Source organism: Geospiza fortis, unplaced genomic scaffold (genome assembly GCF_000277835.1).
Source record: "Geospiza fortis unplaced genomic scaffold, GeoFor_1.0 scaffold13, whole genome shotgun sequence".
Taxonomy (NCBI): domain Eukaryota; kingdom Metazoa; phylum Chordata; class Aves; order Passeriformes; family Thraupidae; genus Geospiza; species Geospiza fortis.
This window is the reverse complement of record NW_005054384.1, coordinates 2600716-2625057: the sequence shown is the minus strand read 5'-3', so window position 1 is coordinate 2625057 and position 24342 is coordinate 2600716. Positions and strand designations below refer to the sequence as shown.

The 24342-nt window shown below is 38.3% G+C and overlaps 1 protein-coding gene across 1 annotated transcript in view; it reads right to left on the bottom strand.

The window, feature by feature from the left end:
- Positions 1–24342, bottom strand: part of PIK3C2G (phosphatidylinositol-4-phosphate 3-kinase catalytic subunit type 2 gamma) — a 191272-nt gene that overhangs the window by 117295 nt on the left and 49635 nt on the right. Inside the window, exons 12-15 of the mRNA XM_014308778.2 lie at positions 19949–20080; positions 12172–12286; positions 10653–10783; positions 4471–4659 (exon numbers count right to left, since the gene is read on the bottom strand). Of these exons, the coding sequence (XP_014164253.1) occupies positions 4471–4659; positions 10653–10783; positions 12172–12286; positions 19949–20080 (567 nt within the window). The remainder of the gene's footprint in view (positions 1–4470; positions 4660–10652; positions 10784–12171; positions 12287–19948; positions 20081–24342) is intronic.

The following is a 24342-nucleotide window of genomic DNA, read 5'->3' as shown; positions in this document are numbered from 1 at the left end:
TTGAATAGCAAGATAATGTGAATAAAAATCCCCAACTATGGTTGTTCTAAACACACACAAAACATTGGCCTGCTAACAGCACATCATAAATGACGGCATTGCTAACCCTGCCCTTGGCTTCTTTCTGTCATCAAGGAAGTTCTCTGAGTAAAGGAGTGCACTGGTCTTATTTCCCTGGACACAGCTGTAGAAAGCTCTAACTCACTAAAGCTTGGCTTTTTACCCAACTCAATAAATGAAATCAACAGCAAAATGCACAGGGCACCAAGAAGCTGCTCTGAGTAGGAGGGACCCTCTCTGTAACTTCTGCCTCAGGGTTAATTTTATATTTCAGGCAGCAGCTTATAACCATCCTTCCCTGAAATTAGAGGTAAGAGTGTAAAATCTTTTTTCTCCACTTCCCCCTCCCATCCTCTCCATTGCGTCTTTATTGATTAAAGAAGCATTAATGGTTTTTTTAATTCCTTTTTCTAAGCATTGGCTTCTAGGGCTGTAAGAAACAATGCACTTGCTCCGAGTACTGGATTCAAGGTTGCAGCTGAATTTATCTGTGAAATGTACCATGATTGTGTTTTCCATTTATGAAAGTTCTTCCTTTCCACTGCATAAATGAGCATGTTATCATTTGCCTGCCTTGAGGGTTGCCTGCAAAGGGGAAGAGCACGAGCAAGAGAGACACACTCAAAGAACAAGAAACAAGAACAAGAAAATTAAAGGGTATGTTTAACTGTGAGGTGAATAAAACAACTTAGAAATTTCAGAAAGTTGCAAAGAGCTTTCCAGTTCAGATTCCTGATAAGGGGGCTTGATCTGATGGACTCTGATACCTCTCCCTAAGCTCTGTGATGCTGCCTTCTAAGCCAGGCTGTGAGGAAGCATCTCCAATGGTTTTCATTTCTCTGTCCTCACCAACAGGTTTAATCAGCAGGACAGATGCTGCTTTTTTTGCTCTAAGAAGGATAATTTAGAGTTCCCAAGCCAAGGCTTACAGAAGTACAGTGATTTTGAGAACCCTTTCTAAAGAGTGAGCACATGCCTGCAGCACAGATTCAGGTTCTCCTAAAGACACTGCAAACTGAAGTTCCACCAAAGAAAGCATCCAGCATCTGGAGTGACTGGAAACTCTTGTTCTCTTTTATGGTATTGATAAATCATGGTGCACAGAAATAATACAGCACAGAGCTGAGCTGCAGATCTTGCTTTAGGATTGTAAGCCGAATATTTATTCAGAATCAATCTTACTTTGGAAAAAATCATCAAAGAAAAATGCGAGAGGGCACTTGCAACAACAACAACAACAACAAAATCTGTCTGAGGAAGTCTCTGAGCTGCAGAACACTGAAAGCTGGGAGGGTAGCAGTGGCACTATATTTGGCCCATTTTCACTGTATTCCCTAGGTAGCTGTTGTCCACTGCAGAGAAGATACATTACACTGACTTTTGGGCTGATTTAGTGCAGTTGCTCCTGCCAGAAACACTTGTAGACAAAGATCAGCTCTAATTCACTTTCCTTACCCATGGTTTGATAGTGATGGTAACACAAGTCCTTAAAATAGACAAGAATATATGGAGAGAATTTATTTTATATTCTGCTCATGTTTTATATGAACTTGGATCTTTCAGCCGTGTCTTAGCAATCACAAGAAATCAGAGAGCTGTTTCCTGGATGATAGAAGTGAGGAACTGAGTTGATGAGTTGTCAATGCCAAACATAAAATGGGATGGAGTTGAATGAATGTTCAAAACCAGCTCAGTTAGAGAGCCTGTGATCCAAAGTCAGTGAGGGTAAGGGGGAAGGAAGGTTGGACCCTAGCCAGTGTTACTGTACTTTTCTCAAAATGATAGAAAACTGAGAAATAGAGAACTAAGAGAAGAAACCTCAGAAATGCATTTATATGGAAAGTACTCCTCTCCTTCAACCCACTCTCTCAATTTGCATGTATCCAAGTGTCTCAGCAGTTCAATCAGTGACCCAGACAGGTTTGAAACGAGGCATCTTTAAGGAAATGTAATCTCTGTGTTTCTGAAGGTTAGCTTCCCAGCTGCTCATGCACCAACAAGATATTGTGGATATAAGGAGGACAGATTTTTTTTCCTAAGAGGATTTGTTCTGTGATGCAAAACTTTCTGCAGTAATACCATGAAGCAAAAAGACTGTATTGATATTATCTTCTGTGAGAAACTAAAGGGACAAGGCATCTCAGATCCTGATCAGGAGAGAAGTGCTTGTTCTTTGGCACAGCTGCAGGTGCCAGCCACTCCCCATGGTGGCACAAGAGGGACAAAGTGGTGACATTTTCCCCTCCTTTCCATGCCAGCAATCTTTGTGTAGCCAGAGTGAGTAATGTGTGCAGCTGATGCACACTGAGAAGCTGAGGGACAGACTAATATTAAATACTCTCTGAAGCACCTGAAAGGGCTGATATTCTGCACCACACCCTCGTGCAGAGCTGTATCTTCAAAGAACAATCAAGATCTTCATTTGCAGAAATGCCACCCAGACACAGAAACAAAATGGGGCAAAAGGTCTGATCTAAAAGCCTGGCATGCTCTGACAAACCCTGTCAAATATCTTTCTACTCTGAAGTCTGGAAGACAACACACTGCCCATATACTCCTTTCTACATGGATCTTTTATAAATTAGAATTGGATCCAAATAATTTAATAATGATATATAACAATATTATGCTCCAGAATCTGATCTGTCAGGAGCTTTGCTTCCACCATTCCCACTACACATAAAAAAGACATGCATGCAAACATGTGAATCTGCTAATAGTTCAGATAGAAACCTGGCATACAAGTATTAGCAAATTGCATCCAGAGAAAATAATCAGTTTTTGATTATTAAAGGTCTATTTTTAATATTCTGGCAGTAAGTGTTTCAAGTCACAGTATATTTCCCAAGTAAAGCTTTAGAGGAGGTTTATTTTTTTTCCCCAAAGGTAGAGCATGAAACTGAGATTGCAAAACTGATGCAGCTTGTGCTTACCCTAGACAAGCAATGGCTTGATAAAACAAATTTGCTCAAGCATTTCATCTGCATGTGTAATGCTTTTACAGGTCACTTAATGCAGAATACCTCCCAAGTTTTTGGAGGGAATGTAGCTGCTGACACAGATTCCGTCCCCTGACATCTCTGTCCCATCATGGGTAGGGCTATCTCCAGCATCAGGCAAGTGTCCTGACAAACAATCAGCCCCCAGTGGGGGTGGAACACAAGGCACCACAACAGAAATTATTCGACTGACTTCAAAGTTCCATCCAATCTGCTTCAGAAAGATAGGTTACACGTGGGACTGTATGTATTTACATAGATTACTGTATAATCCAGAGATATATTTCAGTCCTCCTTATCTCCCATTATTCACCTCCTGCCTGTTGAGTAGTTTGAAGTTATTGAGTGCTGTGTAAGTGCTAAGTGTTTGACTGATCACCTGTTACCAGAAACTGCTTGAATCTGTTCTAGAGAATGAAATACTCTTTTCATAGAAAATACATAGAGAGAAATAAGGAAATAGAAAAATAGAGAAATAGAAAACCTTCTCAGCCAAGCAGACATGGCTGGCACACTCAAGGTCAGGGCAAGAGCTGCAACTCCATTTTCACTTTGGCCCAGGGAGAAAGAAAAGCACAGCCAGTGCACCAAACCTGGACAGGCACTGAGCAAACAGCAGCACTGAATGAACCAGCACATGATCCTCCCGTTTATCATTACTTTCCTGTGGGAATTGGAAAAACAGAAACTTCCATAGACACTGAAGAATTTGATCTGCAGCTTTGGAAGAAGCATGGATTGATGTAAAAGTACAACACACAGACATTAAGCAGAAAAATCAAGAACTTACGTTTCTATAGTTGTAAGAAAGAATATACCTTAAGAAAGTTAGAAACTGTATTGATAAGATGCTTAAGGGTTTATAATGTAGGGGTGCAACTGTACAGAGTAAGTTAAGAGTTTAGAAGTTATAATAGAAGCATCTGTGTGCATGTGAGACAGAAGCCTGTTGGACAAAAGTATCCACAGTGCAGCAAAATTAAGTAAAGCTGATAGGTTAGAAAAGCAAAATAAATTCTGTGACAATTGTCTATTAGATTAGAAGGTTCTATATTACCTTGTAACAAAGAACTTGTGACTATTTTGAGCTATAACCAACTGCCTGCTCCTCTAAAATCTCACAGCCTCTAAGAGTGATGTTTATCTGAGCATAAATCGTTCTTAGCCCAAAGATGGTCCTATCCCTTCATTAAAAGAGGTGACAACAACCTTCTCAGCTAAAATGACATGGCTGGCACACTCAAGGTCATGGCAAGAGCTGCAACTCCATTTTCACTTTGGCCCAAAGAGAAAGGAAAGCACAGCCAGTGCACCAAACTGGACAGGGTGCTGAGCAAACAGCAGCACTGAATGAACCAGCACACGATCCTCCCGTTCATCCTAAATTTCCTACCTGGTGATTCTCCCTTACCTGAAAGTCAGCAGCCCAAGTGCCTGCAGAGGGTGAGAAAACCTCCAAGCCCTCAGCAGGGCATACATTTCTGACACAGTGGTTCTGTCCCAGCTGGGTGCACTGCCCAGCACCAGAGGAAGGGAGCAGTTCTGGTTATTGCAGGAGTAGCGATAAAACCACAAGATTCTTCTCTGTTGCTCTGAGAGTCTGGAAAAGAAGATTAAAATTTCAGTTTGAAATTAAAACCACCTGAAGCTTTGTGTAGCAACAAACTTTATTGTGCAGAGGGGCCAAGTCACACAGTACACTGCTTTTCAGCTAAGTACATGTTTTCCTTTGGGTAGGATATAATTTTCTGCAGACCAGCTTTTATAAGAAAAGTGATACTTATATTCTGGATCTGTCAGCCTTAGGTCATATAAAAATGAAGTGTCAAAAGACACACACAGATATATATATATATATATATATGATTATTTCACATTCCAAGCCCTTTCAATTTTCTTCTCTGCTGTCTCTATTGTTGGTGTTATTTGTTTGTTTTTACTGGTTGGGGTTTGGAGTTTTTTTGACAAAGAAGGTACAGTTGTCACTGAGTAAGTTATTGTTACACCTATCTGCTACAAATCATCTCTAACTTTCAGAACCAGACACACAACACTGCAAGTCATAGCTTTCATTCCTACCCTTGCTTTGCCTCTTTAATGCAGGCGTATCTATTTTTAACATATTTGCTTTTAAAATAATGTTTAGGCACATCTATGAACATATACAAAACATGAGCACAGGTACACACATGCAGAGTGTGATTATCCCTAGTGCTGATATGAGTTCAGAAAAGGAAAGAAAAGCTCCCAACAACTTCTATATTTGTTTGAAAATTCTAGCTTCCCATGTTTCACAAAAAAAAAGAAAAAGATGCAATAAGATGCAATATACCAAACTCCTCACAGAGATATTACATATCTAAATGTCATATTGATAAAATGGTCAGTCATCACACCATATTTCACCACAGCACAATAATTTCTCCCTTATATCATCTGATTTGTCAACAATTCAGATGTCTTTGCCTCATGTATATTAAATCTCAGGTTCTGACACATCAGAAAACAGGAAAATAAATTTCCCTGGAGAGACAAGCTCAGACAACAGCCTTAATTTGATATCAGAGCCTTCAAAAGCAAACTCTTTTTGAGAGTTTGAGAGAAAGAGCAAACTGATCTCCAGTTCATACAAATAATTACTCAAATCAAGAAGAACATTGGTTTTCTTGGTCATATTTGACCAGGCTGGTGATGCAGCTAGTTAATAGCATAAAACAATTGTGACTTTAAAAAAATCTAAACATTTCAGAATGAGGTGTGAGCGATCTAGGAGAAGGCAGTAAGTAAATAGTTTGCTTCCAGACAAGCATTTAATTATCCAGATGTGTAAACAGGGCTCAAAATCCAAGTGTTTACATTTTTTCCAAGGTTGTCTTCCTTCTATTTGCAATGTTTTGGGACATTCTTAGCCAAAAAAAATTCTAGCCCCACTCTAACTGTCAAGATTGTGTCATTCACAGCTCATAGAAATGAGTTCCTTTGGCTCTGTAGGCACTTGAGAACTTTTTTTTCCTTTGCAATTTTGAATTGCCAAGTGTTTAGGAACAGAGAGCAGAAGCACAAATATGGGCATGTTTTTTCCTTACTGAATGCTAATTTCTTCCCTTTAGGAGAAGAAGATCATAAATGTATGCAGAAGGTGAACTTAACTGTGATACCAATCCTGACTTTCAGTAAGCAGCTCAGGAGAAGTGTCATTTTGGTAATGACTTCAAGAAACAACTCCAGAATTCATAGCATGTCTTCTGTGACAATGGATAGATGCCTTTGTGATCATGTGAAAAAGTCACACAGAGAAAAAGAGATAAAAGCAGGCCTAAAACTTCATTGCCTGTCTGGTTATCTTTTGCATTTGGATGACATTCTGCAGGACAGCTCAGCTAAAGGACCTCTTTCAAATGCTAACTTTAAGCAGAGATTTCAGCTTTCAAACAGCATCCTCCAAACTAGACAGTCTGTTGTTCAGGTTGAAGGAGCTAAAGCTTCTACTGAGCTTGCAAAGGGTGATAAGAAATCAATCCTTGTATCATGTTTTCTAAATAACAGATTTCTCCCTCTGACCTTACTCAGAGGCAATGCCATTTTCTCTTTGCATGCTTTAAAGATCAGAGATGAAATGAAGGGTGGGTGGGGCAGGAGTGTCTTAAGTTTTAAGTTTCTTAGTTGAAACAAAGTTTAAATAAACATTTAATAAGACATTTAAGATGGTAACAATATTTTGCATACATATAGGATCTGTAGATTGTTAAGCAAATGAGGGCATTTCTTTGTCTCAGTAGGGTTAAGATGCTATTTAAACCTCTTTTTTGATAAAAGTTAAGTTTATGGTTTTTTAGGTGGTGTATCTATTTAGGTGTCTCTAAATAGGTACACCTATCTATTTAGGTGTATCTAAATTTCCCTCCATGTGAGGTATATATTAAAATATATAGCCTTCTGCTTAACATGAATAAGACCAAAATACCTTAGAACCTAAATAATTCAGTAGTTTTCTGTTTAGGATTTGATTAATCCCTTTAACTAAATGAAGAAAACAGCTTCTCTGAAGGCTTTGTTAGCTGGTGTTTTTACTTTTTTGTTGGGAGGAAGCAAGAGCAAAAAATGGGTTTAAATGCTTCTCATCTGCTTTTTTTGTTCACTTTCAGTACTAAAGGAGAACAAGACAAAAGGCAAAAAGAGGAGAGAGCAGCAAAAATAGCAAATGAGAATTTCTGTCCCCCAGCACTGATTTTCACTTTACAGTTTCTCTTCCATGGACAGACTAGGAAAAAACCTCTTCCACTATTCAGCCAGCTGGAAGTAGATCTAATCCCACCTCATTACAGGATTTTTGTGACCACTGATAAGCAAACTAGATCCTTTCCAGGCAAGTGGCCAAAAAGAAAAGGGAAGCTGGAAGAGAGAGAAGGAAAGGTAGAAGGAAAATAATGAATGAAGAAAATGAAGATGTAAGACACCAGACTGGCATGATCCTGGCTTCAAACCAGTCTGCCATCCCTTCACTGGGACACACTGTGCAAGCAGGCTGCATCAGGCTCAAAGAGCAGCCTTAATCTCAGATGCAGAGTTTTCTGGGGCTCGTATTTCAAACACAGTAATCCTAAAAGGAATCAGAAGCTCACATCTGAAATGTTCGCAGGTCAGCCAAAGCAGCTGGCAGAAACTCACGATCTCTCCTCTTGGCTCTCTCTGGTCTGGCTTGGTGATGCCAAAGATCAGAGTCAGGGGCTGTGAGGAGTACAAGAGCCACGTGGGTACATTCATTTCCTTCATTCCCACTCAAAAACACCTTCATTAATCAACATCTGGGAGACTGGATGAGATTGGAAGAGCTGGCCACAGGGACCAGTGGTCTGAGCCACCTACCAGAAAGACAAGGACCTGAGCTGCTGGGAGGAGCACATATCTGGGACAGACACACATCCATGTACCAGGAAGAGGCCCAAGCACCAGCAACCAGCTTGGTGTAGCTGTGGACCTTGAGGGTTTTTATGTGTTTTGTGTGTTTATTTTATGCTGAGGGTGTCAGCAGCTGGAGAGAGCAGGGAGAGCTGGGTCCAGCTACTGGATAGACTAAGCACAGCTACAGGGACAATCAATTTTTAGAGACTATATATAAAAATACATATTGTATTTGCATCTATTCCAGCAGCAGACTTAGATCATGACCCTGCAGAGAGGAGGAACAGAATCCGGCTGTCTGTGCTGTCAGTTTTGTGGCAGTGTTGGAATTATAACACTGTTGGATTCAACAAGCATGCAGCTGTCTGGTTTTAACCACTGTTTCTTCCTTTTCTACCACTGGTTTAAGAGTTCTCTGTCCATTCAGCTATTCCCTCTGCTTGCAGTAGAATGAACAGAAGGATCCTGACAGACTGAGAAAGGTTTCTTGTATGCTCTGACACAGACACCTACTCATTTCAAAGTCATATTTGAGGCTTGTAAGCCTGAAGCATCATCACAGAGTGATACTGCCACTAAAAAAGCTGCCTAGACTCCTCTCTTTTTCTTGACATATGGTAAAAAAGAAAAGAAGAAATCTTCAGATATCATGGCAATTATGTGTTGGGATACAAACATGCTACAATTTTTTTAAGAGAAAGTATTTCGTGAATGAGAAAGGTTAAAAGAATTCCTCTGATACAGATACAACAAAATTTACAGGCTGACAGATCCTCTGGAATAACAAAGTACCAAAAAATGGAATTGCTTCATTCAAACCCCAGATATGTTACCCTTCCCCTGATGATTCATTTACTAGACCAGCTTTGCCTGTAAAACAGGAGAACAGAAAACAACAAACTATGGAAACTATGGGAAAACACAGGATTACCACTGCCTTTCCTCCAAGGATCTGAATTTAGCACAGCCTAAACTCCAAAGTGGTGCCTTTCAGTGGTTTCTTCCCTTCATATTCCCACAGAACCCAAAATTGCTGTATTAGGGATGTTACAGGATGGACCCTTTGCTGGTCCTTTGTGAAACCTATCCATGAACCTCTTATCCATGAATTTGTGTTTAGCCTTCACAAATGTGGTGATGTTGTCATCTGCCTTCACAGCTTTGTGACAGACTTTAAAAGCTCACCACTGACCGTCTAAAGAAGCACTTAATTCCATTTGTTGGGAATTGATTTCCCATTCATTTCATTGAATGTCCCTAAGTTCAAATACTGTAGGATTTGATGAGGCATTTACCTTTTCTATCACCATCATGATTTTACAAAATTTAATTGTACATACACAGACATTCTCTAGTCTTCTCTCCAAGCGATAGTCTCAGCCTTTTTAGCTTCTCTTGGTCAAAGAGAAGCTTAAGTCCTTTCATAATATTTGCTGCCCCTCTCTGCACACCTTCCACATCTACTGTGTCCTTCCTGAAGACAAGAACCATGCAGCATTCTCAACAAAATGGACATCAAGGTTTTAAGCAGCAGAGAAAGTGCATGAGCTGTCCCCTTTGACAAATTACTTTGTACTTTGCTAATTCCTTAATGATCTTATTCCTTCTTACCAAACTATATTTTTGCCATGGTAACAGAGGTCACAGGCAGTGGGTTTGAAGTTCCCTAAATCATTCTAAAGCATATTTTGCAGGTGGAAATTTCACTGCCACTGTGGCTCTTCATAATAAAATACTGACATCCCATTCACATTTTAAAACAGAATAACGAAACTTCAAATCACAGATCCCCTGGTTAATAAAAATAATTTTACATTTTGTCTGTCTTTGTAAAAGTTGAGTTAAACATAAAACACAACACTTTTTAAAAATAAATTAATTTTAAAAACCCCCAAACCACCAACATAGAAATCAGCACAGAAAAATCTTCTTAACAGACAGATCATATCCCACTGAGAGTGCTGAATTAAGTTGTTTAGTTATTGCAGAACTAATGCACCTTTTGACCTTTGATGGAGGATTAATTCACACAATTAACTGCCATTAGTATAATGGCTCTCTGTGAGCACCTGTGTTCCAAATTCCACTCTGATTACACCCAAAATTACTTTATGCAGTACATAATCCTAATTGGTAGTACAACACTCATGTAACAGAGCATACTAATCTACCTCAGTTTGGAGTGTGTTTTGTACCACTGTGTCTTTATCCACCTTCTGTGGAAGCTGAACTTTCCATACTTCTTTCCTTGCTTATAACCTGAAAGAGGTTTTTTCAAAGGCCATTTCACAGCTCCATCTGAAGTTGGAGTGTTTAATAAATAAAGGAGGCTGATTTCCATAGGACCTAAAGGTGTTCTTGCTAGTACTGATACAGATGCACTGCATTACCTGAAAATCTTATGTTTTGAATGAAAAATTAGTTTCTTGCCTTAAAGACATGAAAAGATATAGTAATAGAAAGGGAAAAACAATCCTTTTCTAAACTGATAAAATACACTGCCACCTCCAGGGCCTTATTAAGCCTTGCTGTGATCTATTCTTTCATTTAGAGGTGTTACTTCTCAAATCAGCCAAGCTAGGCTCCTTCAGAGGAAAATTTTGTTTTTAACAAATTGGATACATTTAATTGTGATTGATAGAGTAGGTACAGCTCAGCAAGAACCAGCAGGGTGAGGTGGGAACAACTTACAGCAAGAGAGAGTGCCTCTGTGAAAGTCTTGCAATGTGCTTCAGGCACTCTTGGGTTGGCTCTACAAGATCACCTCTTCTTTCTTCAGGTTCAGGTTTAATGAACTCCAAATCAGCTTCTGGGAAGTCAATCTTTATTTAAAAAAACACAAAGAGAAAAAAGAAAGAGAAGGCTTTTAGCAATGTGTAATCTCCAAATACATGTGTCAATAAATGATATCTTGGATTTATACCGGGAGTATACAAAGTATGACAAAAAGAGGGGAGGGTAATTATTTGAGGATGCTCACTGTATGTAATATGTTATTTGAAAGTTTTGGTGATAAATTCCATCCACAGAAATCAGTGGAACCTAACTTTCCTGGGAAAATTTCAGCCACCATATTACAATCTTACTAGAACTGCATAAGGTCAAAACTGAAGCAAGTTCTTACTTTTTGCCTTCTTTCTTTTTTTTTTTTTTAATAAGATGATTCTCAAATGGAAACCTTTCATTAATGTAGGTTTATTTTGTTTATTGAAAAGTAAGGCCATTTCTGATGTGCAGCTTGTCACTGCAAGAGATGGAAATCAGATTCCTTATTTCTCTTCTGGATGTTCGATTTATAAATATATTGTACAGCATCTAGCAATTTTCCATTCTTACGTATGCCTGTCAGAAATTAAGAATAATATTTTTTAAGGTACAGAGAAAGCAAATGTTCAACCAAAACTACAAAGCTTGAGGTACATAATAATCTGAGTAGACTTATCTGAAAATTCAGATTATTCTTCAAAATTCAACTCAATTTGCATCCAACTTTGGTCTATTAATGCACACCAAAACGTCTTATCTCTATCTAATTTTTAATGTAAATATTTGATATGCATCACTTTTCTAAAAGTTAACAAATTTGTTCCCTGTAAAACACTCCCTCAGAAAACTGGATGATCTTTAAGGTCTCTTCCAACCCAAGCCTAGATTTTCTATAAAAATATATATTTACAACATTTCCAGCATGTTCGCAAATTGCGATACTGCTATATGGCTGGGAATAACTGAAAATGAGGGGGGGCAGAATGAGAAATCCTATTTCATGTCTTTCAGTAGATATAAATTAATATAAAAATTAATAGCCATTTACTGTCTCGACTTCCCTGAATTATTAATAGGGGGAGCTATTTTAAGGCATAGTCTTTTGACTGAACTCCTCAGCCTGGAAAATCTCCATTTACTTGTCTGTTAAAACAAGGTTATTTTTAGGCCAGGCTCATTTATCTGTATTACCTGCTTTTACATTTCATTTGCTAACAGACATTAGCATTTTTAAATACAGAAAACAATTGGTTTTGTCCTTGAAATACCCAGTTGCTAACTCAGCCTGGAAAGGTGACAAAACCACTGTGCAGACCTGATGTAATTCTTTGAGCGGCTGTAATGGAAATTGGATTTTGAGTTTGGGTGGTCTGGATGAGCTGTGGGAACACCCCTTTTCCTTGCACTTTGCTAGAAAACAAGCTTTCCTTTCTGGCTTCCTCACCTGCAGGGTGGCTGAGGTTGGTGTCCCAGTGCTGCAGATGCCCGGGGTGATCACTGCTGTGGGGAGTGTGCTGCACGGTGCCAGGCTGAGGAGCACCGTTCCATGGATCAGCCTCCTGCAGGAAACACAGGGAGAAACAGTGCACTGGTAATCACTGACATCCCACTGAAGACATGGAATTGTAGAGCTCAAAGGACAAGCAAAAGGAGAGCAAACCCTTTATCTTTATGTGAATAATACAAATCTGGCCTCAGCCAGTATTGTATTTGCAGGAATGATGCATCTGACTCGATCTTAACAGAACGCTAATTTATTACTTTAGTATACTATATTATATTAAAGAATACTATACTATACTAAAGAATACAGAAAGAATACTTACAGAATGCTAAAAGATAACAATGAAAACTCCTGACTCTTTCCAGAGTCTGACACAGCTTGACCCTGATTGGCCAAAGAGTCAAAACAACTCACAGCAGAATCCAATGAAACAATCACCTGTGGGTAAACAATCTCCAAACACATTCCACATGTGAGTACAACACAGGAGAAGCAAATGAGATAAGAATTGTTTCCCTTTTCTCTGAGGCTTCTCATCTTCCCAGGAGAAAAATCCTGGGCAAAGGAATTTTTTCAGAGAATGTGAATGCCACAGCAGAGGTTGCATCCTAGTGGCAGCATCTCTGCACTTGCGGGGTTCATGAAAAAAATCCCTCTGCCAAGACATTCTGAGTCAGCTCTGCACTTTACCACTGGCTTCTTGTGTGGCCCTTTAAGCCAGGTGTAAAAATAAGGATAATACAATATTTCTGTCCCAAGATTTAATTTTGAGGGAAAATATGGTAAAAACTGTGAAGCATCGATACACTGTAAAAGGTGGAGGGCAGCATATTTATTCCACAAAAAGAAGAAACTCATGGCTATCCTACTGCATCCATAAGGGATCCTTGCTGATTTCATGTGTGGGTGGCAGGGAGGGGGAAGTACGATATGAGAGTCTATAAAGAGCTGAAAGGAGTTTGAGTGGGATAGTTTGTACCACATGTGCCACATGGAGTTTTTGGACAGATGAAAGGTTATGGTCTGAAGTACCAGTCTTAGCACTACACCCACAAGAAAGTCTTATCAGTAAAACAGGCATGCATGTGGCCAGCAGATAAGAAACCCAGCCTGATTTGGCAGCACAATCCACTCTAGAGAACTTGAATAAAATCAGGAAGTTTGGGTGTAAATCCTAAGCATAACAAACCAACTCAAATTTATATTGCAGTACCTGAATAAAGGAAGATATCACTCACTGGGCTTATCCCTTAATTTGTCTATATCTTAATGAGTAGTGCGGTTGGAAATTTGATTATGTTCAGCACCTCTTATTTTACTGACAAATAATTTTTATTAAGATCTTTTTAAACACTGCTCAGTCAAAACAACTGAGAGAATCACTAGATACTGCAGCAGAAAGAGCCAGCCAGGTAAATGAGGTCTGAACGCCCACCCTTCACCTGGGAGGAAGATGTTAGAGGTACAAGAGACACCAGATGGACTATTTGATCCCAGCATGAGTTTGCAACATTGCTGTAAAGAAAGTACCTTTTGAATTGCAAATTGAAATAAATTCCTTAAAGTCATCTGAAGAAGATTGAAGAAACTCCCACAAAGTGACTGTTACAGTCAACATAAATGAGTATAAACCTAATTCAGGACTAATTTTTCTTTTCCACTTCTTGAGCTGTTTCTGTAGTTAGCACAGACATTTTACTTTAATTTTTTTGAGAACAGAGCTCAGGAGGATTAAAGTTATTTTCTGAAGTTTTTTGCAGCTGTAGGTGGATTTGCAAGGGAATGGAGGCAGAAAAAGAGCTGTGATATGAACAAGATACTTGGAAGTAAGCAATTGTGTGATATGAAGTCTCTCTCATTTAGGTAATTGATGTGAATGAGGAAGTGATCAATGGTGATTCAAAGAGGTTTTCCTGTGATGTGTACTCAGATGACCTTTAATAAATGAGTTGCATCTCTTCAACTAATCCTTTGTTGACAAAGATTTACATCATAATTTGAACTAATTGGCACTTTTGTTAGAAGGGAGAGGAGTAGCTGAGAATAAATGAACATGAAGACTAAATTACCCTTTTGAGCTCTCATTACTGCTAATCACTTTCATATTGTGCTCTAAAACTATGGGGGCCTTTAAAAAAGAATACATTCAGTGGATTTTTTTCCTGGGAAACCTGTGTAGACAAATAGAAGAAGCAGTATAGACCTCAGAGGTGCTGTAGATATGTTTGAGACCTTTCTTAAGCCCATTATTTCAACTAATTTACACCTAAAATAGATGTGGCTAAAGACTGTCCAGGAAGACTAAGAATTGTTGAAAGCAGATGGGCTTCTCAGAGATAAAGAAAATTTAATAGGAAAGCAAAAGTCATGCAAAAAAAGCAAAGCAAAGCAAGGAATTCACTTCCTCCCAAGGGCAGGCAGGTGCTCAGCCACCTCCAGAAGAGCAGGGCCCCAGCCCAGGTAACAGTGACTTGGGAAAACAAAACCACCTCTCCAAATGTCTCTGCTCTTTCTCCTTTATCCCCCTCACTTTATACCCTGAGAATGATGTCCCATGGTCTGGAATGTCCCTCTGGTCAGTTGGGGTCACCTGTCCTGGCCATGTCCCCTCCCAGCCAGCCCCAACTTCCTTGCCAGTGGGGCAACATGAAAAGCAGAAAAGGCCTTGGCTGTGTGCAAGCCCTGCTCAGTACCAAAACCATCCCTACGTTATCAACCCTGTGCTCAGCATAAATCCAAAACACAGCTCCATACCAGCCACTGGGAAGAAAATTAATTCTACCCCAGCCCAAACCAGCACACCCAGCCAACTTTGGGGTGTTACCAGCACATTCAATGTTCCTCAGAAAAATCAGCTTTTGGACACAGAAATGGAACAAAAACGGGGGCCAAGTAGATGAATGAAACAGGGAAAAGATGCATCATTATTTTTAGAAAAAGAAGCAGGTGAGAGTGCAGGATCAATTCAGAAAATGAAAGAATTATCATCATAAGCATGATAACCATATCCTTTAGTGAACAGACAGATTCTTCCCTCTGCAACTTGGTTCTGCTGATGAGCTCAGGAAGGTCACTCCCTAATCCACCTACCATCCCTGAGGGGAGGGCAATGACCTTTTAAAGACACCTAGAATGATCACAGATGCAGAAAATGGCTTTCATGTAACAACTTCACTATCAAGCAGATCAGAAAGTGAACATCCTGCTCTGTGCCTACTGCCATTTATTCATTTTGGAATTACATAGATTCCCTTCTCTTGTTTATTATTGGAGCTAAAATAACCTTCCCATCTTGCTACAGAAAATGACACTGCTATTTAAAGGCAGCTCAAGTTATCCTAAGTTGATAAAGTCAACCTTATGCCCTGAAGTTGCATGGCAGACTTTCCCCACAAGAGGAAAGTTTTGCTGCTTGCTTTGTCCGATTCAGAAATACCAAAATAAATTGTGGTAGAGTCAGTGAAGCCAGAACAACGTGGGGGAACTGTGGGGGACATTGCAACTCCTCAACTGCCCCGAAATGATGGATTTCTGGTTTGTTCATCAGTTCTGAATCACTAAACTGTTCAGCCCAAGAGAGTAACAGTTTCTGATGTGAAGGAATGGAAGGCTGGCACACAAAAGGCTTCCAAACCCTTTTTGAACTGCCTCTAGCATCTACTGAGACTTCTTGATACAGATGCAACATCAAAGGCTCTACTGGCACTGATTTAGGGCTGCTGTCTGAAGTCAACTCTCTGACAAGGCTGAGAAAAGCAGATATGATGGCTCACCTACTGGGCAAGCAGGCAGCTACACTCATTATCCCTGTGTTCATTCAAAAGTGTACATAACATTAGAGGAGGGTTACTGCTTAGGCTGAATAAAATGGGAAAATAGGACAAAGTACTGTGTCAAAATAATGTAAGTGTTCCCAAACCTGACATTATAAGTCTCAGAAGTTGAGAGTTGAGGTTAAATTGAAAGGAAATGCAAAGCTGCGAAAATATACAAAACACCCTTTTCCATATCTTATGACTCAAGCAGTCTTAATTCTGCATTGGAATGATACTGTGAAATAACTCCATTATTAAAATTACAAATACTACAGAGTTATAGAAACTTCAAACTAGAGACAATTTCACATTAATGCTAAATGTACTGCAGACATTTATAGGGGCTACAACCTCCATCCCCACAGTTTCTGGTTTAAATAACTTCCCTAAATTTGTAGGATAAACTTGTAAGTTATAATTACATTGAGTACAAAATTATTCCAGACTTCAAAAAAATTTTTGCATTTATGTTCCTGATTGCTTCGTAATTTTTGTTCCAAAAATATAAAATCACAAAATTGCCTTACAGGCAATGATTTTAGAATAAACAACTCCATTTAGGCAATGCTTGGAGAATACTTCCAGGAAGTCAGTTTGATAAGCAGGAATCCCAACACATTTGGCTAAGACTACAGTGTGTATCCAGCAGCTAATCATGTTATAAATCTGCACACTGCAAGAAAACCGTGACAAGAGTGTAAGATAACACTAGAATTCAGGAAATAATGTATATTAAGCAAATTTGCTAAACATCTGTTCACTGACAAGTCTTTAGCTGCAACAAAAACCCTAAAGCTGGCCAAAATTCTTGAGGATGTTTTTAGGTATTGTGTGGCTTCAAAATGGACCAGGTAGAGATTGCAGCATAAAATATAAGTACTATGCTTTAAATAAAGAGCTGGATTTGTTTCTTTATAAATATATATATATATATATATTTCTCATCCAATCTGATTAGTATTTTTAGAGGAGAATGGGAGTGGTAAACTCTCAGCAAATAACTGCTTGGATCTGTCAAGAGACTTCAACATGGTCGTGTTCAATTATAAATATATATATATATATATATTTCTCATCCAATCTGATTAGTATTTTTAGAGGAGAATGGGAGTGGTAAACTCTCAGCAAATAACTGCTTGGATCTGTCAAGAGACTTCAACATGGTCGTGTTCAAAGGCATGAGAAACTTCAAACCTCTTGAAACAAATTAAAAGAATTTGTATACATGTTAAGTTCATGTTTTTTAATCTTCAGTTCAAATTAAATATAAAGTATTAAGATACAAAGAAGGGACACCACCATAAAATGAAAATAATTATTTGGAAAGAGAAATTAGATATAAAATTTACAAAGAGGAGCAAATTCAGAGACTTTTAAATTACTGTTCTTTTACCCTAATAGATCCAGATTCTAAGTAATACAAAACTGAATTTTTGTCCTTCTCTCTTTAATATAAGCCAAATAACTTTGAATAGAATTTCTGTGGTTTTAATCAGACAATGATATAACAGGACAGAAATGAGGAACAGTATTTTAAAAAAACATATTTGACATTTATTTTGTTTTTCCAATGTTTAACAAAACAATCTTTTTTTTTTCTTTTTATTAAGCATCTGAATAGAAAAAGAAGAACCACACTGTCCTTATCTTCACTGACCCTGGGAAGAGACCAAGTGGGACAAGGATTAGAACCAGGATGTTTGATGACCCAGGCAAATACCTCAGGGCAGCTGGCTTCTTCAAAGAGCTTATTTCTGTCCTTTCCCCAATAAATTAAATTCTAGACATAAGAATGTTAAGACTTTTTTAGAACTCAAATTCACCTCCGAGGAAAGTTTTATTTTGAGAAAGTGTTATTTTCCAAGCTAGAAATGTTTTGTCAAAGATTTTCTGGTCAGATTTCTTTTAATCTCTTTACACATATTCACAGAGTTTGTTATTTAAAAACCCTAATACCATAATCTTTGCAGTAATGCAAGGTGCTCTTGACATATTAGCATGACACTGGAAGTACAAATCTTTTCTTGGTACATACTTACAAGTTCAGAAATACTCTACTGAAATAAGTCTGGAAAGTTTAGTTGCATTCCAGAAGCTAGGGGATTTTCAGGGCAATTCTCATTTTCAGACCAGTTTGTCAATTGAAATCACAGAGAATGAATAATCCTATGAAGCTGTGGTTGGCCAAAGGAGAAAAAGGCATTTAGGCTTCTTTGTGGTAGCAATTACTGTAATTGCAAATGACACAGCTATCAGATTAGGGGGTGTTGAACATGCTATTCCTAAATCATTCCTGCAACAACTCAACCTTGATTTCTGCTTTGAAGGGTCACTTCAGCAGTGATCTCTCCAATTACACAGCAAATGAAAGGAAAGTGGCCCTCTATCTCCTTCACTGTGCTGATTGTGTGTTCCAGGAAAGAACAGAGACATTTTGCAGTCAAAATTTTCAAACCATCAGGGTGGTGTGGGCATCTACCTAACAAAAACCAATGTGCTTCCTCTGATGGCATACATGAAAAAATATACCTCACAGGGAGCTGAGGACTTTCAGGCCTTCCAAAAGTCATTCCTTTTGGACTTGAATGCTGGAAAAGAAGAAAACCTCCAGAACAAAACCAGAACAAAACCTCCAGAATAAAACCACCAAGATATGCATTTTGTGATACAGACAATTGTTAATTGAGGTCCTCAAGAACAGAATTATTGTATAGGAACCTTTGGAGGTAAATGGGGTAAGTGTTCCCTCACTAAATTATCATGTCTTAAACACATTTCATGCTTTCTTTATAAATGCATACACTATGGAAGAGTGAAGTGCCCTTCTTAAGGCTAACTATGAAAGAAAAGTAATTTAATAAATTGCCCCAGCAATCCTTGCAGCAGAGATTTGATTCATGCTTCTTTCCTTCCTTCAAGCTAAGTGCTCTACACACTTAGGTCACAAAAGAGCAGAGTAACCTTGAATTTTCTCTGAAAAGATGGAAAAAGCATCTATCCCAGTCCAAATCATTTCCTACACCTCTCAGATTAAAAGCTCAAGGAAACACAAGGTCTATCAAATTTAGCAAATTAATGCATGCAGTCAGATTTTTTGTTTTATTTTGTTTTGAATGGTGATTGCCACCATGTAGAGAAGTAGATCAAGATGTCTCAAGATAAGGAAAGAGCTACAGCTTAGAGGTTGACGCTAATGTAGAAATTTGGGGGGCTTGAACATATCCCTCTATTGCACTGAGGGTATTGCAGGGCTGTGGAGCCCAAATAAAAAATTCCTAACACTGCAAAGACTCAGTCTAAATTCAGGTGTCTCAGTGCTACTGAAACATATTTAGAGCACTGCAGAACATTTACCTTGGGTATTTGTACTTCACTGCAGAGGCATTCAAACTACAAGCACCTTTAAACCACTGTTACATTGTGTACTGTGCAGAAAGAAGTGGTTAGAAAAGAGAAGAAAGCTTCTAAAGTGGTGCGGAGAGTAAAAAGTGCTCATTGTGGTCAGCACTAACTGTCCCAATTTCAGCAGAATGAAAGTGTGTGAAAACAGAAAAAAAACCCCAAAAAACAACCATTGTGAAGAAGTAAGTGTTAAAGAGTCACATAAAACTAGAAAAGGTGGGAGTGAAAGAGGGAAAGAATAGGGAAAGTGTGAAGGGAAGGAAAGGAGGGAAAAAGAGAGAGGGAGAGAAAAGGAAAGGAGGAAAGGAAGGGAGGAAAGACACGTGTGGATATGGCTCTTACTGGCACATCCAAAGCAGTTTGCTGTGAGTGACCCTCTCAGTCTTATTACAGGAGGTCCTGAAATGAGTAATTTTGTCTTTTTATATTTCTCCCAGGTTGTATTCTCCAGCACTATTCAAGAATGGTCTTTTCTTAAGGTCATACAAACCCTAACTTACTCTTTTGCATACAATGGGCAGCATGTCCAAGCAAGCACTTCTGTATTTTTAGAGGCACTGTTTACTCCCAGCAGTTTTATTGTCAGCATAGTTTCCTTTGGAAGAGCCTTTATTCGTAGAGGGAAGTTGACCCTAAAAGAAAACCAGAAAAGAGAAAAAATAAAAAGTAAAATATTTGAGTATTGTTACAACAAGTGGGTTCTTTCTACATTTTTCTACACATTCTAACGCATCTATTGAGCTATAAATTACAGAAGTTGCACTCTGAAGGAAAATGCCACTGACAGATCCCTTCAATACATTGATGAGTATTGGCAACCATTATCCTGAGTCACAGCATTTGAGAAGAGGCAGATAAAAACTCATTCACTTCAGTGGTAACTACTAGAGCTGGCAAAGGCAGGAAGAATTTAATTAAACTTTCCTTTGGAATTACCTTATCAGTGAAAGGCTATTTCACAATAAGGAGCCTGTTAAGGGAGAATTGTCAAGCAGCAGTTATTTGCTGACTTGTGTCTTCAGAGGAAAACACCACTCAAAAAAGCAAGAGTTGCTGAATGATAATCATTCTCTTGTTCAGGTGTGCTTTGGTGGTGTGATGTTTCTTAACCACAACTTAAAAGGCAGATGTTCTCTTAACAGCAATGACAGATTTGCATTTTTTAGTGAGAAAATTCAGTTTTCATCAGTATTTATCTCAATTTTGCATTGACCATTAGCTTGCTTGGTCATTCAGTTCATTTATACAGTTTATGAAAACTGATCTAAAATAATAACTTGGAATTATTCCAATAAGCCAGATAGTTTTATGCTGTATGGAAAGAACACATGTGTAATTACCCACACAATTCTGTATTTTCTTTTTCCTGAACAGATCATTTTCTAGCCTTATCCAGGTATATTCAGTGGGAGCTCAAATTTCTTAAGCAGAGAGTAAAATTAATTACATTTTTTTCTGTATAAACAAAATCAATATAAGGAGCTAGGAGCTAAAAGGATTATTCCACATTGATAATATAATCATTAAGAAAACAAAAGATCTGCATAAACTGGAGATTAAGAAAACAGACTAAAAGATAAATCTGAGTAATAGAGTGACAGAAGAATGCAACTCAGCAATTTTAAAAAGATATAGTCACACTTAAACAGCAAGGAAAAGTAAAAAACTGCATTTAAAAGTATATTAGCCTGTAAAACGTAAGAATTATGAGTGCTAGAAGTAAGATATGGTAATAGTGAAAGGAAAAATCAGCATAAGATTTTGCTCCCAGTTCCAAATCTATCAAATTTCTATTGGATTTGGAAAAGTTTCCTTGAATGTGCTGAGAAGCTACAGGAAGAAATTAGATGGGTTTCAGCTGAAAATCTGAAGTACTCCAAATCAGCATTAATGTCAAAACTTCAGATCATCAGTCTTCCAACATTTGGAAATGATGCAAATTTGCACACCTCTTTCTTTGAATAACAAAGCAAGACAGCCATTTCCCACTCTTTCTGATTACCATGAACAGAATTGAGAAGCAATTCTCAACTGTCTTCCCACGTGTCCCTATTTATAGCTTTCAAGTTTGCTTTCCCTGTCTCATGAACTCTTCCTTACTCATAATTAGTTAGAAACAGTTATTGGGAAACTGAACTGGCTTACCTGCTAAAAATAACTTGTTCTGTCTTTTTCACTAAGAAGCCAACAACATTTGTTACATAAATATGTTTAACAGACCTAACTTTAAAGAACCATTAATGCTTTGAAGAGACAGTAAGAAAAACACCAAGACATTTTGGTGTTGGCATTTTGTGATACAGACAATTGTTAACACTCTGTCTGAAGCTGGAGCAGTGAATAAAAACTCTCAGTATCATCACCACAGAAACCAAACGCACGCCAGAGTTTCCCTAGGACACATACACCACTACTTCTAGCAGGAAAAGAGCCTGGAAACTCTGACAAGTTACACATCCCAAGAGTTAAAGTATGGGCCAAAGGGGAGCAAAATTTCCCTTCTGGAGACATATGATACACAAAGAAGAGGAATATCTGTATTGCTTTTAAGAACTTGTAGTAGTTTCGGTTCGCTAACACGATTTTTTTATGTTTAACACTTGTTTTACACAAGAGCATGTACAGCTTCTTAGTAGTTCAACAGACTATCAACTCTCAAAGCCATCACTAATTAGTTCTTCTTGTCAGAAACAGAGAAAACTACCAACAGCCTCCCCTAAAACATCACTTCTGTAATGCAAAACCAAGACAGAACTTTAATTAATGCCTATCTGAATTTACCCAGTTGGTCTCAGCCTTTGTGACTGTAGGAGGCTGAGCCAAGTGGGTGACTAAAAAGAAGAGATGGAACTCTGGCCAGAAATGAGACAAAGAAGCTGCTCACTGAGAAGGTGCCATTCACAGGTATCAGATAAAGTTATACAACTTGTTTCCTAAAAGCACTCAACACAGAAAGGCTCTGGGGCAACCCAGAGAGAATGGAAACAAAACAGACAAGCCAAGCAAAATAGGGAGAAGAGGGAAAACCAGTGCCAAGAAAGTATCTGAGGTGATGAATGGTTGGCTTAATGTTAATTCCATACTTTGTGTCTGTAGGTTTAAGACAAATCATGAAAGATGGAAAAAGAAGAGATGGTGAAATTAATACATCAAGAGCAATCAGCTAAGACCAAAGAAAATAACTAAGAGGTCTCAGCCACCAAAAAAAAATGAAAGTGATGAGAAAATAGGGGGGCAAATTTGGACTTTAACATTATAAATTAAATGGTACCAGCCTGTTTGGACTCTGCATCAAGAAGACAAACATATTTTCGAAGGTAATATACAAGTTCTAAAGCAAAACTATACTCTCAAAAAAGAACAAACAGAAGTAGCACTGCACAAGGCAAGCTTCTTAGGCATCAAATTATTTCCATCATTTCTGAGAACATTCTGGGATATGTTAAATATGATAACAGCCTTTAACAGAAGATGGGTTATATTTATACATAAAACCTCATCAAGGTGAAGTTTAGACACTAACTGGTTAAAGTACTTGAAAATAGAAACTAAATTAATGAAAATGAGTGAATAAAGCAAGCCTTGTCTTTGGCAGGAGCTCTCTACCTAGACCTCCTCATCACCAAAACACTACTTGCCTTTTTTTTTTTTTTTCCCCTGTTCAAATCAATCCTAATATAAGAACTCAGTTTGAATAAGCCAGGTTTATTTTATGGCCTGAATGATCCATAGCTATATAGAGAATAACTGACTTCCTCATGTAACAGATGCTCTTCCTGGTGACCTTTTACTCCATTAATCTTTACCCTGGCACATTTTGCTGCTCTGGGCAAAGTGTGCCAGGGTCTTCCCACCCTCAGAGTAAAGAATTTCTTAACAACATCTAATCTAAACCTCCTCTCCATTTAAGGCCGCTAGCTGATTTAAAATGCTCACCTGGCATCTCCATTTTGACTCAAAAAGAGCATTTTTTCACAAAACCCAGTTCTGGATACACATTAAACATACAAAAAATAATGGCACACCTGGTTCCCCAGATTCTCAGCCTGGACCTCAAGACAAGGAGTCCAAAAACCTCCCCTCATGTACTGAGACTTAAACAAATCTAGGTCAATCAACTAGAGGCAGAAAATATGTGAATACCTTTAATGTTTGAGGGAAATATTCAAAATCCTGCCACACAGATATAAATTTATGGGTTTTTACTTTAGAATTTATTTGAAATGGATTTTGAATTTTTTTTTAAATTGAGCAACAATAGAAAGTAAAAAGACGCTCTCACAAACTGATGCTATTATGTTTCACACACTTCTAGACCTGACATTAAGAGCCTCTTATAAGCATCTATGACCGATGAAAGGATTTGTTCTGCCTATTTAATTTCTTCTTTTTCCAGTAAGATTTGGATGGAATTGTGCACATTTAATAATGATTTTGCAAGAGAGAAGTTTCAATGGAAAACCTGAAGCTTCAGGCTGATTGCTTTACATTTTCATGAAACACAAGAGGAGCAGAATTTCTGCTTCAGATATTTCCATTCTATCTTTTGTTTTAGCCAGTGTTTTGTAACACGCATTCCAGAAAAGCATTAGCCACCTTTTAGAAGCCAAAACTGCTCATAAGAAGTATAATCCTCCTCATACCCTTCAATGTTATCTGCCTGTATGTACCATAAGAAATTACTTGACCGAAGCTTGGACAAGGTGAAAATTCCTACAGAGGAAAAGGGAATAATATGGTTTTTTAAACACAAGGATAGCAGTTGCTTGCCAATCATACAAATGACTGAGGGATATGCTTATATGCTATGGACACAGCTGAGGCCGATGCCCCAGGTTTCAGCTTTTCTATTTTTCAGATTCTGTGCTGCTTTAGTGTGTGGGTCTGAGCTTCA